This window comes from Lycium barbarum, chromosome 6, assembly GCF_019175385.1.
Source record: "Lycium barbarum isolate Lr01 chromosome 6, ASM1917538v2, whole genome shotgun sequence".
Classification (NCBI taxonomy): Eukaryota; Viridiplantae; Streptophyta; class Magnoliopsida; order Solanales; family Solanaceae; genus Lycium; species Lycium barbarum.
Window position 1 is genome coordinate 16,594,375 of NC_083342.1, and position 19,643 is coordinate 16,614,017.

Sequence of the window (19,643 nt, forward strand, 5' to 3'; positions counted from 1 at the left end):
GCTGTACTCCCTAACCACTCTATAATTGGTTCCCCTGGAAACTGGAAACGAACTACCTTTTTCTGGCAGTCAACATTAGCATAACAGGAAGCTAACCAGTCCATATCCATAATGACATCAAACTCCAGCATATCTAACTCTACCAAATCAGCTTTAGTGCAACGATCATAAATGATAACAGAACAATCTCGATAAATCTGTCTGGCTATAATAGAATCCCCTACAGGTGTAGCTACCTCAAAAGGCTCTATCGGCTCAGATTCTATCCCAATTTCATTAGCAACAAGCGGGGAGATATATGATAAAGTAGAACCAGGATCAATCAGTGCATATACAGATCGGGAGAAAACCAGTAAGGTACCTATAACAACATTTGGCGAAGCCTCCTGATCCTGGCGGCTAGCCAATGCATATATGCGGTTCGATGGACCGCTAGAACCTGAACCACTACCACGGCCTCGACCGGGGCCCGCCTGTGCCGGCATACCTCGCCCCACAGGGCACATAGCTGAGGGAGTAGAAGATGAACCTGCGGCTGATCCCATCGGCTGAACTGCACTACCAGAACCACTCACCATCGGACAATCACACATAACATGGCCCTGACGGCCGCAAGAAAATCAGGCTCCGGTAGCTCGATAGCACTCCCCTAGGTGTGATTTCCCGCAATAAGAACAACGGGGCCTGGGTGGTCTGGACTGGCTGGAACCTCTGGCTGTCTGGGAACCTGATGATCTGAAACTCTGACCGGCCCCAGATGGTCTTGCACTGTCAAATCGTCTGCCAGCTGACTGTGTACCCCGACCTGACGGGGAAAAATATCGGCCTGACGGCTGCTGCTGAGGCTGTCCGCCTCGAGAATCTCCAGAATACCCCGCGGACCTGGCCCTCTTGGGCGGCCTCCTGTCTCGATCCCTACCAGAATAATCGGCCCTGTGTCGGTCCTCCATACCCTGAGCATAGGCCTGTAACCGGGCGATATCCATATCAGTCTGTGACGCCATTGCCATGCAACTGTCAATCAGGTAGCGGTCCAATCCTATCACGTACCGGTGCATACGGTCAGCCACATCCGCTACTATAGCAGGTGCATATCGAGCCAGAGAATCAAACTCCAGATTATACTCGCGAACACTCCGGCCTCTCTGCTGCAACAACAAGAATCTGTCAACCCGCGCCCGCCGTAACTCTGGGGGCAAAAAGTGGCGGAGAAAAGCAATCACAAACTCATCCCAAGTAGTTGGGGAAGTACTTTCGCCCCTGGACAGCTCCCAGGACTCAAACCAATTAGCAGCAACATCTCGTAATCTGTGCGAGGCCAACTCAACGGACTCGGTCTCTGAAGCCCTGACCAGATCTAATGAGCGCCTCATCCCCCGAATGAAGTCATGGGGGTCCTCATCGGGCTTAGACCCGAAAAACTCTGGGGGACCACATGTCAGAAAATCACGAACCCTCAGGCTATCACGCCTGTCATCATCATCATTACCTCTCAGCCCGCGTCTACGAGCCTGTCCCGCTACCAAAGTAGTCAATAACTGCACTGCCTCCCTCAACGTCCTATCCTCCGCCCCTGGCTGAGGAGCTGGAGGCTCGGGCGCCAGAGTCTCTGGAGCTAACGGTGAAGCCGTCCCCTGATCCATAGTGGCAGCGGCTGGTGCTCCAGACTCCTCTGATGATGAAGACGTAGCAGAGTCTGTTGGCCAGGGCGCAGTATCACGCATAATCTGAGCAAAGGTCCAAGTACCCTTCTGAGCCCGACTAGTCTCTCCGGCCGCTACTGACTTGCCCTTCTGGGCAGCTGTCGCCTTTTTCGGAGGCATCACTGGAAAAAAAAAACACAACAACTGATGAGAACAGAGTCATCCTAATAGCACAGCTCTATCGCACGATCTAAGATTCAAAGAAAAGAAACACCCTAAATGTCCTGTAGCCTCCTGTTTATAGATGTGGTGCACAACACAACGATAAACAAGATTCTACGAGACACGGCCTGTAGACATTCCGAGGACAAACCGCTCTGATACCACTTCTGTCACGACCCAACCCCGTAGGCCGTGACTAGTGCTCGAGTTGGGCACCCTAGCACACTTATCCAGATCGAATCACATACAGATAACGTACACGGGCACAAATATCACACGCTGCCCCAAATCATATCAAACTGGCTTAAACATATTTCAAACGCAACCATATATATATATATATATATATATATATATATATATATATCAAAAGCTGACAAAGCTATCAAATGGCGCAACGGCCCAAAACATATACGAATGCAAGCCGACAAGGCTGCTATGGCGAATAGGGTCATACAAACACACCTGTACAGAAGTAGGCACGACCCACAAATTCGTCTACAGACCTCTAAACAGACCAACAGATACATATGGCGGGACAGGGCCCCGCCGTACCCCTGAATCAAATATATACATATGCAACGAACAAGGATATATACCAAAATGTAGGCTCCGAAATGATAGGATCACTCCAAACAGCAGAAGAGGGTGTCCTAAACTGGTGGATCACCAAACTGTGCGTCTGTACCTGCGGGCATGAAACGCAGCCCCCCGAAGAAAGGGGGTCAGTACGAAATATGTACTGAGTATGCAAAGCAGAAGCTACAGAAATAAATCTGAGGCATAAACAAAATAGTAGTACAGAAAATAAGTACAAATCCAATATATAAAAATGTTTAATTTTAAAAAAATATAAGTCATGCATAGGGTACAGAAGAATATGGTCGCCCGCCCGTCAATGGCGTCATAACACAGCATAACACCAGAAAGGTTTCAAATCTCCGTATCCCCGTCACATATCATAACACAGCATAGCGCCGTACACAACATATCACCAAAATAAGTGGAACCTGGCCCTCCAACGAGTGGCTCGGTAAATCATAAACACAGCATAACACCGGAGTATATCATAGTGCGCACGACAACAGAACCGGCCCGGGAACCGGCGAAAGATATAACAGAACGCACGAGCGGAGTCATGAGTAACCATATGCATAAAATCATTATCATAGACTCAAATATAAGTAAATGACCAGACTTGAAATTCGAAATGATAATCATACCAAATTCTTTCAAAAGTCGTCTGATTTACATAAAGGAAAGTCGCGGGACCCACGGACGGGTATAGACCCGAGTCGGGCCCGCCTATGGAAAACCTACTTATCATACGCCATACAAATTCCTACAAAATATCGGAACACTCCTAGCCTTTTTGTGAAAGATACGATATTCATAATTACGGAATTTCTTTAAAACAACCTTTTTGTACAAAGTTTGGAAACTAATTCTTTGGAAGACATAATGGTTCCTATTTCATCACATCATACATAGGAATGCCAAGAACATATATATAAGGATCATTGTCACGACCCAACCCCGTAGGCCGTGACTAGTGCCCGAATTGGGCACCCGAACATACTTATCCAATCCGAATCACATACAAATAGCATATATTGGCATAATTGTCACACGCTGCCTAAAATTATATCAAACTGTCTCAAACGCATTTCAACACAACCATAGACATATATATATATATATATCAAAAGCCGACAAGGCTATCAAATGGCACAACGGCCCCACAACATATGCGAATGCACGTCGACAAGGCTGCCATAGTGAATAGGATCATACAAACACATCTGAATACAAGTAGGCGCACACACCCACAAATACGTCTACAGACCTCTAAACAGACCAATCGAAACATATGGCGGGACAGGGCCCCGCCGTACCCCTGAACAAATATATACATATGTAACAAACGAACATATATACCAAAATGTAGGCTCTGGAATGAGAAGAGCACTCCAAACAGCAAAAGAGGGTGTCCTAAACTGGTGGATCACCAAACTGTGCGTATGTACCTGCGGGCATGAAACGCAGCCCCCGAAGAAAGGGAGTCAGTACGAAATATGTACTGAGTATGCAAAGCAGAAGATACAGAAACAAATCTGAGGCATAAATGAAATAGTAGTACAGAAAATAAGTACAAATCCAATATATCAAAATGTTTAATTTTCAAAATATAAGTCATGCATAGGGTACAGAAGAATATGGTCGCCCGCCCGTCAATGGCGCCATAACACAACATAACACCATAAAGGTTTCGAATCTCCGTATCCCCGTCACATATCATAACACAGCATAACGCCAGACACAGCATAACCCCAAATATACGTGGAACCTGGCCATCTAACGAATGGCTTGGTAAATCATAAACACAGCATAACTCCGGAGTACATCAAAGCGCGCACGACAACAGAACCGGCCCGGAACTCGGCGAAAGATGTAACAGAATGCACGAGTAGAGTCGTGAGTAGTCATATGCATAAAATCATTATCATGAACTCAAACATAGATAAAATGATCATACTTGAAAATCAAAATAATAGTCATACCAAATTCTTCCAAAAATTCTCCGAATTACATAAAGGAAAGTTGCGGGACCCACGGACGGGTATTGCCCGAGTCGGGCCCGCCTATGGAAAACATACTCATTATACATCATGCAAACTCCTATAAAAATATTGGAGCAATCCGAGCCTTTATGCAAAAGATATGACATTCAAAAATTACGAAATTCTTTAAAGTGAAACCTTTCTATGCACAGTTTGGAAAACGATTATTTCAAAGACATAATGGTTCATATTTCATCAAATCATACATAAGAGTGCCAAGGAGTATATATAAGGATCATAACATGCTCGAATTTCGAATCTTAGGATTTTCCTCAAGGCTTATAATCTAGCCTATTGAAAACTAAGGCATGCCAAAAGAAAGAAGGATTGGGCTTTACATACCTCATACGCACTCCAAGCTAGCCAATCTAAAGTTAACCCCAATCTACGCCTCGGGCTCCCCAAGGTCTACAAATACGCCAATGAATATCAAACATTAGCCATAGGTACTTAAGCCATTTATTCCAAACTAACATTAAATTCTACAGAAATTTGGGCAGCATTTCCCCTGTAAATAGGCCAACCCGAGAATTTAACTCGTCTAAAATCAACAACAACAACAACAATAACCAACCTAGCAACTCCAACAACCAATCCGAAAGGCCATATTACATTAATAACTCTCTTTTACACCATCCGACAACATTCTCAATATATTCCAGTCAACGGCTTACATTCAAGCCACAATATTGCTCATACATTCAATTGCCAACCCGAATCCTTACCAACAATATTCAAGAACATCCTAAACAATTCACATAATATTTCCAACAATCCAATAATTTTCCCCACTTTGGCCGAAAACAGTCCCCAACCGAGAACAGCCCCTTTTAACACATTCCTCATTTTCAAATCATGATTTGTATCGACAATTCACAATATAACGATATCATTTTCACGGATATAAAAATTACGTCAAACGCACAATAAGCCTCAAATCAGTCCGCACAGTTCACCATATCATTTTGGGACATTAAACTCTCATTTCCAACATAAAAGTCATCACAACAACCATTAAAACGCTAAGCGACATTAGTGTGTTCTTTGGCATATAGCATGACCCATATTCATCTATCACTACACATATACATATATTGATGATTCTTAGCCATCCTACACACTACAACAATTTAAAATACTACAAGGAATTTATTCAACAACCCAATCACAATACCTATTTACACGACTAGCACACCCATCACACAACCCACTTCCAACATACAATATTTCATGATTTCATCCATATTAACATACTACAATATGCATAAACCATTTATAACCCATAAAACAATATCAAAACTCACCTTTCTTTTTCAATCCACAAGAAGGCTAGGGTTTGCAAATGGCCACAACGAATAGTTGAATGACCCAAATAACACTTCCACGCTACTTAGGGACCTCAAAATAGTTGATTCGAACCAAAGAAATAATTTTTGGATGGCTAGGAATGGAGTTGGGGTTTTCTCCTCTTGGTCGTGAGCTATGGGGGAGTTGTTCTCCAATGGCTTGATATTTTATCTAAGTGTTGAAATGGTAAGAAGATGACTTAAAAGTCATCTTTTAGTTACCACAATATTTCACCATGTGTCCATGGCCCACACATGTGTTGGACCAATTACAATTGGCCACAACATGTGTGGGAGCATTTCCAAAGCCACACGGCTAGGACCCCATTTGTGCAAGATTTTTAAATTTCCCATTTTACAACTTTGGTCCCAAAATTTCCAAGTGTTCAAAGCCAACAAATTTCATGCACACTTATGCCTCAAAATAAAAATCAAAGATCAAAAGTCCCGACTTCAAATCCCGGAATAGTCTTGGCCCTAAATTATCATAATTAATCCGGGTTATCCCAATGTATAAAAATACGGGACATAACAATCATATCGTACTCGGATTTCGAATTTAGAATTTCCTCAAGCTCGTGATATAGTCTATTGAAAACTAAGACATGCCAAAAGAATGAAGGATGGAGCTTTACATACTTCGTACACACTCCAAGCTAGCCAATCTAAAGTTAATCCCAATCTACGCCTCGGGCTCCCCAAGGTCTACAAATACGCCAACGAATACCAAACATTAGCCATGGGCACTTAAGCCATTTATTCCAAACTAACATTAAATTCTACATAAATTTGGGCAGCATTTCCCCTGTAAATAGGCCACCCCGAGAATTTAACTCGGCCAAAATCAACAACAACAACAACAACAATAACCAACCTAGCAACATCGATAACCAATTCGAAAGGCAATATAGCAATAGTAACTCTCTTTTACATCATTCAACTACTTTCCAAATATTCAAATCAACGGCTTACCTTCTAGCCAACCTCAACGCTTATACATTCAACTACTAACCCAAACCCATACTAACAACATTCAATATCACTTTAAACAATTTATATAATATTTCCAACAGTCCCACATTTTCTCCAACTTGGCCGAAAATAGCCCCTAAACCGAGAACCTCACTATAACACACCTTCCGACTTTCGAATCATGATTTGCACCAATAATCCCCACTATAACGATATCATTTCCATAAATATACAAATTTCATCAAACGCACAATAAGCCTCAAATCAGCCCATACAATTACAACATCATTCTTGAGTCATTAAACACTCATTTCCAAACTAGAATTCATAACGACAACAACTAACACACCAAGCGATATTAATTCATTCCTTGCTACAAATTGGAGGCCATATACACGGCTACATACCTACATACACATTTAGGTGGTTATCATTTATTTCTTTACCCTACAACAATCAACTATGCTATATAGAATTCATTCATCAACCCAATCACACACCCATTTGCACGGCTAACACACCATACACACAACCCACTTCCAACATACAATATTTCACAATTTCATCCATTATTAACATACTACAATATTCATAAAACATTTATAACCCATAAAACAATATCAAGACTCACCTTTCTTCTTTAATTCCACAAGGGGGCTAGGGTTGCGATCTCTCAAACGAATGACTTGATCGCTCCAACAATGCTTCCACGCTACTTAGGGACCTCAAATTAGTGGGTTTATACCAAAGAAATAATTTTGGGGTGGCTTGGATTTGATTTGGTTTTTCTTGCTTCTTGGCCGAGAAAGGGGTTGAAGGGTTTCTTCAACTTCTTGATTTTTTCTAAGTGTTGAAAATGTGGAAAGATGACTTAGTCTTCATCTTTTTTAAGCCCCCACAAAAATGCTCCAAGTGTCTTTGGCCCACATATGTGTTGGACCAATTAAAATTGGCCACAACAATGTGTGGGACCACACCAATCCACACGGCCAAGGGGCCTTATTGAGCAAGTTTTTTTGATTCCAATTATATGAATTTTGGTCCCAATTTTTCCTAAGTGTTTCATGCCAACAATTTCATATATAACTTATGTCTCAAAATAAAATCACAAGTCAAAAGTCCCGACTTCAAATCCCGGAATAGTCTTGGCCCTAACTTATCATAGTTAATCCGGGTTGTCCCAATGTATAAAAATACGGGATATAACACCTCCATCCCTCTCTGTCCCCCGCTCCTCTCTCTCATTCGCTCCTCTCTCTCTTTTCTTAAAACCAAACGAAACCCTATAAATCTGGGGGGATCTTTTCAGTTTTAGGGGACGGAACTTTGTTTTAGAAAGGAGGATATTCAGTGTTTTGGGAGACCCAACCATCCTCTACACTTGATTTTTCCCTTTTCCGGTGAACTTTAGCCGCGACAAAGGGGTTTCCAACAAATTCAATTGTGTTCCGATCCTTCTAGTGAGAGCTTGTGACCATCGCAGTGACCGCAGTATGCTTAATCGACTGTCTTGATTTTCTTTGGCTTTAAAACTTTCTTCTGCGGATTTGTTGAGTTTAGAACTCAAAAAGAATTCGAGTGTCTTTCGCGTTCAAGTTTAGAATTCGAGACCCCGACGACCTCAGTTCATTGCACACAAAAGAGGTAAACTTCGATACCTTATCACTCATAATCTTTAATTTTCTGTTTTGGTTAAGATTTTTAGTTTATTCTGCTGTATGTTTAGTGGTTATGTAGTTTCGTTGTCGTCGCGTTATTTGTTTGATGTTTGGGAGCTGTTAGGATAGAATATTAATCATTAATCGAATTTGAAAGATGTCTATGGTTGCTTGAGAATGAATTTCCAGGACTTAGGACATATTTAAAACCGCATATACATAGGATATACAGTGGGTCATCAAGATAAAAAGAAGATATACATTCGATATACATCTGATATACACACCATTGTGTGTATATCTTAGGTATATTACATGTACGATTAGAACAGGCCAGCATTATTTCTCTTTTACTCTATTTTTTTCAAATAATATCCCCTTCTCATCTCAGTTTATCTATGCTTAACAAATCAATCCTGAAATCCTTTAAATGTTTCACACTTGGCTGTTGTTTTGTTGGAAATTAGTTTTGATTCTGCCCAGAGTTTGTTTGATTAAACACAAGCAGTGCGCTTAAATTTAGTTCATGTAAAATGTTTCTGTGTAGATAAGATCATATTGATGTTCATGTGAATATGTTTTACCTCTGATATATCGATGAATCATGAAAACAGACGTTAAGCATTCTGTTTTTGTCGATTCTCGTCGTTTGGGATTTAACTCACTGTTCTGGAAATTGTGTATTAAAGAGTTTCTGGTTTCGAAGTTTATTCGGATGTGCACACTACGAATTGTGGTTGTTTGTTGTTTGTTATAAAATGATACTACTTTGACGAATGCTACGCTTGATGGAAAGAGGTTATTGCACTTTGTCACTGTTATGGTTGTTTGTTGGTTTGAAGTATTATTTTGAAGAAAAGGGTTGTTGCCTTATTAGAGGAATTGGTCTGGTTTCTGATGCCCTTTCATAGGCAAGCTTTGTTTCATTTGGGTTGTGGTATGTCCTTAAGGATAGATAAATTGTGGTCCTAGGAACAACTTGCTGTTGTAAATTTTGAGCCAACTTTGTTGCTATACTGGACTGAACAAATTCTCTATTCTGACGCCTATTTTTTGAAAAGATTGCTATTCACGATGGTGGTTTTGCTGCCTTTTTATTGTTGTCCCTGTTTGGTTTCCTGCATTACAACTCATAGTTAATTACTGGTCTGATGCTTTTTTTTTATTTGATCATATTGAATTGCCCAAAATTTATCGACCTGCCTGCATAATGTGTTTCATAAAACCTGCCTGCGTAATTTTGTTCACAGGGGTCTATTCCCTCAAATATTTCTGTTGTGTTTGCTTAATTAAGGCCATATGCTATGTATGCCTAAACCTGTTTGGCCCCATTTGAATCGAATCTGGAGTTTTTGAGTAACTATCCTCAAATGAATCAATCTCCAATTTGAACATTTTGGAAATAGTTGGTCGTATTAGCATATACAATACCTGGAAAATGAATTAAAAGCAATTAGGAAACTATTGCTGCACTCAACCATTTTGCTGCTTCATTTTGGGCCATGAACCACTGCATTCTTTGAGTTAAATTTCAGCCACGCTTTGAGTTAAATGTCAGCCTTAATCTGAGTTGCATTCTCATTGCATTTCGAGATTGAAAACACTACTTTTAGATTGACTTTGCCGCTGTAAATGTTCCGCGAGTAATCATTATACATTCTTGGGCTTCTCCGCTGTTTCTTTGAGTCCCACAGTGCATGTTCTTACCCGTATTTCCTTTTGAATATCCTGTTTATTTTGTGAAAATATCCTGCACATTCTGAGGGAGAAGTATAGTATAATAATCGAATTCGGGGTTGTTTGTCCATATGTTTTAGTATTCTATATCAAATTAAGAGATGATATATGCAAATATACCTGAAGTATACAGCCTTGCGGTGCCCACGGGTATACTGGGACCTGTATATTTAAGGTATACTGAGGTATATCAGTTCTAGTATATCTCTCAGAGTGCTTCTATGTCCCATGTGAATGTATATATGTGGAATATATTAGATATACATAGTAGGTATGTGAGCCTTTAATTTGTCCTCCTTTTTTTTTAATTCACATAATACATGTTTAGTCCTATTTGTTAATCACATACTAATCTTTTTCTTTCGTTTTATGCATGAACACCGCATACGAGTCCGAGGGGACTCGTCTTCTCCCGTATTCGGCGTTGGGCTAAAAGCCCAACGAAACTCCTCCTCCTGTGTCAGCCCCGCCCGCAACACAAATAGAAAACAAAATCTGGGCTGAAGCCCAATAGCATGAACAGTTCGCAGCATTCGGGTCTCAATAAATGGGCCAAAGCCCAATAGCAAAATAGACCGCAGCAGCAGTCCGAGAAAATGGGCCTAACCCATTCACTCTTTACTCTCTTCCTTATTTTTATTGTTGTGTATTTTATTTGCTTTGTATGACTAACATTTTATTTTGTCTTACTAAATTAGATGAACCGTAGTGAAGTTAGCGAAATTAATGGGTTTGATTTTAGTAAAATGGGTAGGAAGAACCAATGATTAATTTCATAAGTTTCATTTTCCTCTTTTACGGTAAAACTACTTATAGCCTCTATACCGTTATATTTTCTACTATTGGAATAATTGATTTGCAAAATGGCATGACGATATATTTTAAATCACGGGAATCATGTTATTCTCATGAACTTTCAAGACGTCATTAATACATAAATATTAATCCAAGTGTATTTTCATAAACATTTTCAAGATTTATCCAATTATACATATTTTTAGCCGAAATTGGTTAAATAAAGAGTGATAAAAAAAATAGAAGGAAATTCATGGACTTTTCATCATATTTAAGAACATAAGTCCAGACATTTCTACACTATCATATTCATATAATATCACTTTTATCTAAAGATCACATTTGTCAAATCATCTTTTAAAAGGCTATTATTCATAAGCAAGTTACCCTATTTTCTACAAATCTTATTTTTGAATAACATTACTATATTTTTCATTTAAGGCCTTAGTCTCATTTAACATTTAGAATTTACTTTTACGCAAACTATTATGTTTTCTACAAGTATTATTTTAAACAACACTGTTACACTTTCGTTTAAAACCTTAACAACATTTATAAGTCGTGTTTTCAAAATAGCATTAGAAGTACTCTTTTACACAAATTATTATTTTCTACGAGTCCTATTTCAAATAGCATTTTTTCATGGTTATTCACCACTTTAGTTATATTTATAAAGCTATGTTCTTTTCTATAATACTATATTTACACTTAGCCTAACTATTCGCAAGTCCGGTCGATTAACCATTGTTAATGGGTCTTAAAGGATGCCTAATACCTTCCCTTTAGACTAATTGAACCCTTATCTAGAATCTTAAGTTTCGCAGACTTTTAAAACAGAGTTAACTTTAAAATAACTTTAATAAACTTTAGGTGTCCTAATTCACCATAAATAATTAGGTGGCGACTCCTTAAAACAAACAAAAATAGGAATCACCAATATGTTGTACTTCTAATTTGAAGGGGGCAAAAATGGGGTATGACAATAAGTGATATAGATCTTCTGGTAGATGGTTTTTCATCTTCATAGTTAGCTTTGCACCTTGATCTCCAGAGTTCCCATATGATGATTGGTGGGAGAATCTTCGAAATGTAGACAGCAACTGGATTTTTGGCTGCAGAATTCCAGCATCTTTGAAACAAATTTCTGAGATTTTTATTTCTGGTAAGGATTCCCATTTTTCCAGAAAAGAACTTCCATATGAGTTGTGCATATTGTCCTCCACAAAAAATATGCTCAGCTGATTCTGTCCCTGGGCACATACCTGCATTTACACAACACACACATTTAGAAACCAAGTCGATTTTAAATTTTTTTGCTACTTTGTCATCAGTAGGTAGCCTGTAGTGAATTGCCCTCCAAGCAATACATGACATCTTATATGGCACATCTTTATGCCAGAGTTTAGAGTCAATGTGAGCAATAGATCTTTTTTGCCTGAGGAGCTTCCAAGCTGTAGAAACCGAGAAGGCTCTATGCTCAGAAGCTGTCCAATAAGGCCTATCCTCCTTGGTGTGATCAAGAGTAATATGCAAGTTGTTGATGATTTGCTTGATCTGGTCATTAGGTTGAGGATCTAGGACAGTCCAATCGTATTGTCCTTGCTTGAGTACATCTCTGATCTGACTATGATGGTCCCTATTGTAGTCTTCCATTAAGTCAGAAATGGTTCCTTGTTTGGTCCAGTTATCAAACCAAAAACTATTATTGCCTCTATTTACTTTCCACCAAATGTTGTGTTCAATCTCACTTCTGATTTGAAGCATTGCTTTTCAATTATAGGATTGACCAGGCTTCCATTGTATGGTATTAGGGTGACCATCCTTACAATATTTTGCTCTCAAGAAATTAGACCATAGGGAGTTGGATGTTCTGAAATTCCACTATTTCTTAGCAATAAATGCCCTGTAAGTATCCTCAAGTTTTCTGAAGTTAGAACCACCTTCTTTATATGGATAGCTCAGATTATCCCAAGATATCCAGTGGTATTTTCCTCCTTCCTCATTACCTGACCAATAGAATCTGGACAAGTAAGATTCTATCAACTCAAAAATGCCCTTAGGAGGGTGTACTGCAGCAAGGGTATGCATATTGAGAGCTTGCAATACATGTCTGATAAGGGTAGCTCTACCACTAGAAGAAAGGAACGTGAGATGCCACCCTTTAATTCTATTTATGACTTTATTAACCATCTCTGGAAAGATATCAAGAGTTTTACTTCCTGTATATATAGGACATCCCAAGTATTTGATTGGAAAGTGTGCATATCTCATATGAAGAATTCTCCCCACCCTTCTGATATTGTTTAGTTTAGTACTGGGGGTCATGGAGCGGCTCTTCCTTCTCTCTAGAATTCTCCAAAATCCCAAAATGTTTATTGTATTTCCCTATCCCTCCAAGGCCTATATTTATAGGTAGATTTTTCTTTTTGTGATTCTTGCTTTGCGTGCTCCAGATCCCTTTGTTTGCCAGGGAGCTCGCTGGGTGAAATAGTTTACTGCCAACATGCCAGTTTTTCTCCCCCCGGGTGCTTGCTTTACTAGAGGAACTGGACAGCTCTGCTATCCTTCGATAAAACGATCATAACTTTCTCTACATATCTTGAATTGACGAACAGTTTAAGGCGCCACTAAAACCTAGAGCCGAAGCACTACAATTTATATTCAAACACCTTGTCCAAACTCATTATAGATTGGGGGTAAACTCTTTCAAAGGCAGATCATATGTTACCTTGGACGTTCTTTCCTAGTAAGATTTTCAACTTTGTTTTTTAGCTTCCTTTGACACTTTACTACATCAACTACTTTTAATACATCACATGGATATATTCACATATTCTTATGATTATATCACTCTCGTATGGGCCTGGGTTTACCGCGAGATCACCTTGAATATATTGTTAAAATTTAAATTGGCCCTATTCCTTCCATAGACGTTAAGTTACTTCCATTAATTTTTTTTATCATAATCCTTCCGTAGACGTTAATTATAACTACTTCTGATAAAACAGTCTTCTTTTGTACTCTACCTTTTATTCAATAAATTACAACCCTTCAGTTTTTTTTTTTTTTTTAAAAAAAAAGACATTTTCCATAAAAGACCATTTGTCATCTTGAGAAAAGATATGAAGTGGCTTATTTTTCACTTGTTTAGACTTTGGCCTCTTTGTCTAAGCTTTTCCATCACTATTTAAACATATTGTTACTTTCCCACTGTATTATTCTTATCGCATGCCACATTTCCATACAAAGAAAATAATTAACATTAAACCGTTTGTTATACCTTAAAGACTTTGAATAGTTTGGGGGTGCTATAAATTAAAGATTCAACTCAAAAACCAGACAAATGCATCTTTTATTCTTTCTTCACGGTTTTACAGCTTAAAAAGCCAATAAACTTAGCCAATTTTTGGCAAAAAAAAATGCTACAGCAACGCAAACACTACTTAAAGATTCAGATTTAGTTTTAGAGAAATAAAAAGGTGAAATCTTTATTAATCAGCGGAAGGGAGTTGCTCGTAAGTGTTCTGGCCAATGAAAAACGTTTCGTAGACCAAAGCAGCAATGGCAGCACCAACAAATGTACCGAGCCAGTAGACCCAGTGGTTATTCCATGTCCAACTAATCACTGTTTGACCAAAGGCTGCAGCTGGGTTCATTGCTGCACCATAAAGGGCACCACCTGACAAGATGTTGGCACCAACAGCTAAACCAATTACAATCGGGGCAATGACTTCTAAGTTGCCCCTCTTGGGGTCTATTGTAGTTGCATAAACAGTGTAAACAAGGCCAAATGTCAAGACTATCTCGAAAATAACTGCGCTCCATGGTGTTGGAGGGTATGGTGATATTACCTGCACCATTTTGTTTACAAATTTAAGTAGTTAATATAGATATATGAAAACCCATAGGTGGAGCCTAACCCCAGGAATGTATTATATATATCACTTCTTGGTGAACGTTTCATTGTCTAGGTGCATTTTGTTATTTATAACTAAGAGAGTCTTGCTAGCTGTAATGTGGTAAGTGCAACGGTTTTGTGGTTATTTGTGAGGAGACTCATTAACAATCAATTCTAGATTAAGGATTTAAATTTAACAGTTCAAGTTTTGAGTTTTAAATTATGAGCTCAAACTTATCATTTATAATATTTTTCAAAATTTTCATAGGTATACCTATATCATATATAGAGAATGGTAGGTCCAAATGAAATATATATTCAAAATAAAGGTCCCTGTAGTAGATACTGTATTTCTTGTTTTAGTCAAATCAATATGATATTTTTCAAAACCTCTCAACTTTGTATTTGATTATTGCATTGAAACCTTTCCTTTACGCATGTGATGACTAAATGACCTATTAGAAAAGTTCTTGGAGAGGGAAGTGGCATTACGAAACCAGTAGCAAACTTGAGGAGCAAGCAAGCCACGGCAGAACCAAGCAACTGAGCAATCCAATACAAAAGACTCCTACAAAGGGTAATGTGTCCTCACACTAAGGCACCAAATTTGACAGCGGGGTTTACATGTCCACCAGATATGTTTGTTGCCACTGAAACGGCCACAAAAAGAGCAAATGCATGGGATATTGCCGCTGTAAACCATGCGGCTAACATTTCACCGCTTGTCATCTTGGCTGTGAAGCATACCAATGTTTCATCAGTTGTTACCAATACATAAAGAGTTTGACTTCTATATGTTGATAGAGTAAAGAATTTTTTGCATGATTATCAAGTTACCTAAATGATAATTACAGCTATTTTCCCATAATAAGGGGAATTAGTAACCTACAAAATAAGGTACGCAACATGTTATATTAAACTGAATTGCATTGTTACTATAAATTTTTTACAGTATCAATGTATACAAGTAAAAACTATTCACGAAATGAACAGTCATCAACATACAATTAATTTAGTAGACTTTTAGAAAATAGACAGCCCAACACAACAGACTATAAACATACCAATGTTTCGTTAATTGTTAATGACACATAAAGAGTTCACCTTCTATATACTGATAGAGTAAAGAAATTTTTGCATGATTATCAAGTTATCTAAATGATAGTTACAACTATTTTAACATAATAAGGGGAATAATAACCTAGAAAATAAGGCAGGTAACATGCTATATTAAATTGAATTGCACTGCTATAGTAAACTTTTATTAATGTAATATACATAAGTTAAAACTATTCATGAAATGTACAGTCATCAATATACAATTAATTTAGGAGACTTTTAAAAAATATATGGCCCAACACAACAAATTGCATCCACGTAACTATATTTTCAGTTTATACTCACGTGTCATAGCCAACTTTTTTTCCACAAGGTGTTTATCCACTTGGTATATAATATTATATTGTAAACAATGTTATACTAGTCGAATAAAAACGTTCAGCTATAGATGGATGACTTGATTCAATGGAGACTGGAATGGACCATCGATGGAAAATAGAAGGTAGACGAGAAGATAAGGGGCGAAGGATATTGGAAATTGATTTGGTCAGCTTCACTTTTACCTTAAAGATCAAGGTCTGTGAATGAAATGTCCAAACCCAAGTAGCTCTAGCCCATGATCCAAGAGACTTCACTTAGAAAGTCAAGATAAGAAAGGGAAGTGCTTCACGGATGTGGAGCACGAACGCATAAAACTTTTTGCTTTTCCTTTCCCTCCCTCGCTTACAGTTACTTCCAATTCCAACCAATTTCTTCCGAGAATAACCATTTCGGAGGGCATTCCCGGCCCTCCAAGTGAAAGTAGTGGTTTCTTGGTCAGTTATCAAGGGGGATGTCTACTCTTTCGTTCCAGAGCCGTACGTGAGAGTTTTCATGTGTCCGGGGAAGAGAAAGGAATCTATTCGGGAAGCGCGTTTTCTTCCGCCTAAAACCTCTCCTTATTCGGTTGAGTTAGCATCTGCTTCTTCTTTCTCTTCCTCACTAAAAGAGCCAAAATCTTACCTGAGGAATTAGGAAGATGAAAGAAAGAAAAGCGGAAAAGGGGGATACCCCACGGAGCGGTAGCTTGCTTACTTAGCGCTTGCGCTAAGGATCTAAGAGGAGAATTTGCTAAGCTCAAGCCTAGAGCTCCGCATGAAAAGTGGACAAGAAATCTTTGGCAGCACTTTCCGTAGAAAAATGAATTCGTCTCAAATCAAAAGAAGAAAGAAACCTTATTCGATGACCACTCCTCCTTCTGAATAGAGATATCCAAGCCCGGTGAAAAAAAAAAAGCAACAGAAGAGTCCGATAATGGCCGGTCTTTAAAGGCCCTTAAGAAAGGGATGGATGTAGACCCATCGGGCAGGGATAATCATTCCGGTCCTGGGAGAAGTGGCGACTCTATTCCAAGTGAGAAGACTTCTGTGGGTCGCTTTAGAAATTGCAACATCGGTAAAGATAGATGTACTTGATTGAAGAAAGCCCTGTATGGATTGAAGCAATCCCCGAGGGCGCCGTCCGACCGTTACTGAGGCTTTTGCTTCATCCACATAGCATGAACTCGCTCGAAGGGCCAAACTTAAGAAGCTGGGGGCGTGTCCGCCGGCCCCCGGCAAGCCGTAGCCGCATATCAGCTACGCCTTTCGGAGACTTTGATAAAGAATGCCTTCCTTTGGCAGTACCATGCAGCTGCTTCAAAGCCAACAGAATTGCTCAGTAGTGCTTCGCCACTACCCTAGCTGGTTGGGGCATTCCTCCTTCTTTTAAAAGAAGACTAGAGGCCTACCGTGAAAAGAGAGTCCCCTATCACGATAGGCCCTCTAACAACTCGAAAGGCGATTCCCCCTACTATCTATCCCCTTTTAATATAATAATAAGGTAAACTTCCAAAAAGCATCCCGCTGGGTAAAACCTGAGTTCAGTGAAGGTGGGGGAGGGGTGCCGAGATCCTAGGCAGCGGGATCTTAAGCAAGCTGTCAAGAGGGAGTCAATAGCTGCCTATTCCTCCCGTTCATTCTTCTTCATTTCATCATTTTGGAAGCGGAACACGAACCTATTTCCGCTATTCCGGGTTCTTATTGAGCGTAGCGCAATTGCCCGCAGCTCCTGCCGCCCGCTTGGCAGGCGGAGCGAAGTCATTTATCATCCTGGCGTCGAGCTATTTTTCCGCAGGACCTCCCCTACAGTATCGTCCTTCCTTGCAGAGGAGTTAAAAGAGACTATGACGGTTCCGCTTTGCCAGTCCATGAATATGCCGGTTGAGTTGATTCTAGCAAGACCTATTCGGCCTTTACCCTTGCCCGAGAATCTGCTTTTGACCTAGTCTCAGTTAAGCTTCCTTGTTCCTTAGTGTAGTCTCGGTCGTCGAGAGACTATAATAACTATAGCATGCGAGCTTCTCAGCCCCCTAACCTTTCTCTTTTTTAAGAATCCTTTTTTTTTTACTAGGCCAACTTACTGCTTACTGCCATGGTTTAAGCTTTAGGCTCTCCCCATGCGGTGAATAAAAAAAATAGATCCAAGAGAGGTAGCCCGATTGGAATCTTACCCTGTATAAAAGTGTATAATAGTGTATATGAGGTGGTTATTCGCACTTTTACACTTTTATAAAAAGTTATACAATATATACAAAACTAATACAAAAATGGATTTCATCTCATTCGAACTTCGACCCATGGAACTCCACCCGGAACGAGGAATAGCTTTAAATTTTTTTTAACTACAACTTCAAAATGACATACCCAATGAACTTCAATCATCAATTTGTCAAAAATTTCAACAAATCACAAAGCTCATTTGTGAGTTTTCAAGCTTTTGAAACCCACAATAATGGAGTTTTGTATTTTCATTTTAATCACCTAACAAAGTTTAAATCTGTCATAATAGACATGTATATCACTCTCAATCAGTTTCTAAGCATAAATATATGAAAATTATAATCACAAATTAAGAAATTATTGTTTTTCCCTAAGTATTTCAAATTTTATACTAAATGGGCTAACTAGTATAACGATCTTAAAATATAGACTCATTTTTATTATAAGCTTGGGCCAAATAATATAAAAGGTAAAAATTCTCACTAATAATTTATTATGCTTCAATACTAGACTAGTTAAATTAACTTACAGAATACCAAGGTACCGCCTTCAATAGGGAAAATATAAATAACCATTGCAATGAATTCAGCTAAGGCAGCCTCGAGGGCATCAGGCTGGGTAGCCTCGCTCAGACTTCCAATGGCAATTCTTGAAATCGGCATTTTTCTGAAAGAAGAAAAGGCCAGCTAGTACTATTTCTTCCAAGCTCTGGTCCCTTTCTTGCCAAATAGGCCACTTTATATAGTGGACTAAGAAGTCATTTGTTAGTTGATTAGAGTTATGCATACTCCAATCATGAATAATATATGGATTAGTTATGAGGGAATTCATGTATTATTTTATGCGGGGTTTAGTTATTTATTTATTAGTTATTCCATCTTTTATCTATTATAAAATAATACATGCATGTATTCTCTTATAACTTAGACATGTATTAGTTATGCGAGTTTCTAAATTGCAAACTAAACAATATGTTAGGTATTCTTTGCTATGTACAACTGCAAATCATTATGAAGGATTTAATACATGAATAACTTAGCTCCTAACCAGCTATCAACGTCCCCCAAGTATATAACAATATGATTTAACCGTTATAGCCAAGTGCTATCCGGT

At 39.0% G+C, this 19,643-nt stretch overlaps 1 protein-coding gene across 1 annotated transcript; it reads right to left on the bottom strand.

Annotated features, from left to right (window-relative positions):
- Window positions 1-14,485: 14,485 nt before the first annotated feature.
- LOC132643882 (aquaporin TIP1-3-like) lies at window positions 14,486-19,192 on the bottom strand. The gene is made up of 4 exons (XM_060360402.1): window positions 19,060-19,192; window positions 15,517-15,626; window positions 15,385-15,435; window positions 14,486-14,845 (listed from the first exon to the last, which is right to left on the bottom strand). Exons 1-4 carry the CDS (start codon window positions 19,190-19,192, stop codon window positions 14,486-14,488), a joined length of 654 nt encoding a protein of 217 aa, XP_060216385.1.
- Window positions 19,193-19,643: the final 451 nt, after the last annotated feature.

What these genes read in the sequence shown, in the direction of transcription:
- LOC132643882 (XM_060360402.1), bottom strand. Translation starts at nt 19,192, where the DNA reads ATGCCGATTTCAAGAATTGCCATTGGAAGTCTGAGCGAGGCTACCCAG. An exon ending in CAAACATATCTGGTGGACAT is followed by an intron (nt 15,436 to 15,516) that starts GTAAACCCCGCT and finishes TGGATTGCTCAG; the next exon opens with TTGCTTGGTTCTGCCGTGGC. An exon ending in TCAAGTTTGCTACTGGTTTC is followed by an intron (nt 14,846 to 15,384) that starts GTAATGCCACTT and finishes AAAATGGTGCAG; the next exon opens with GTAATATCACCATACCCTCC.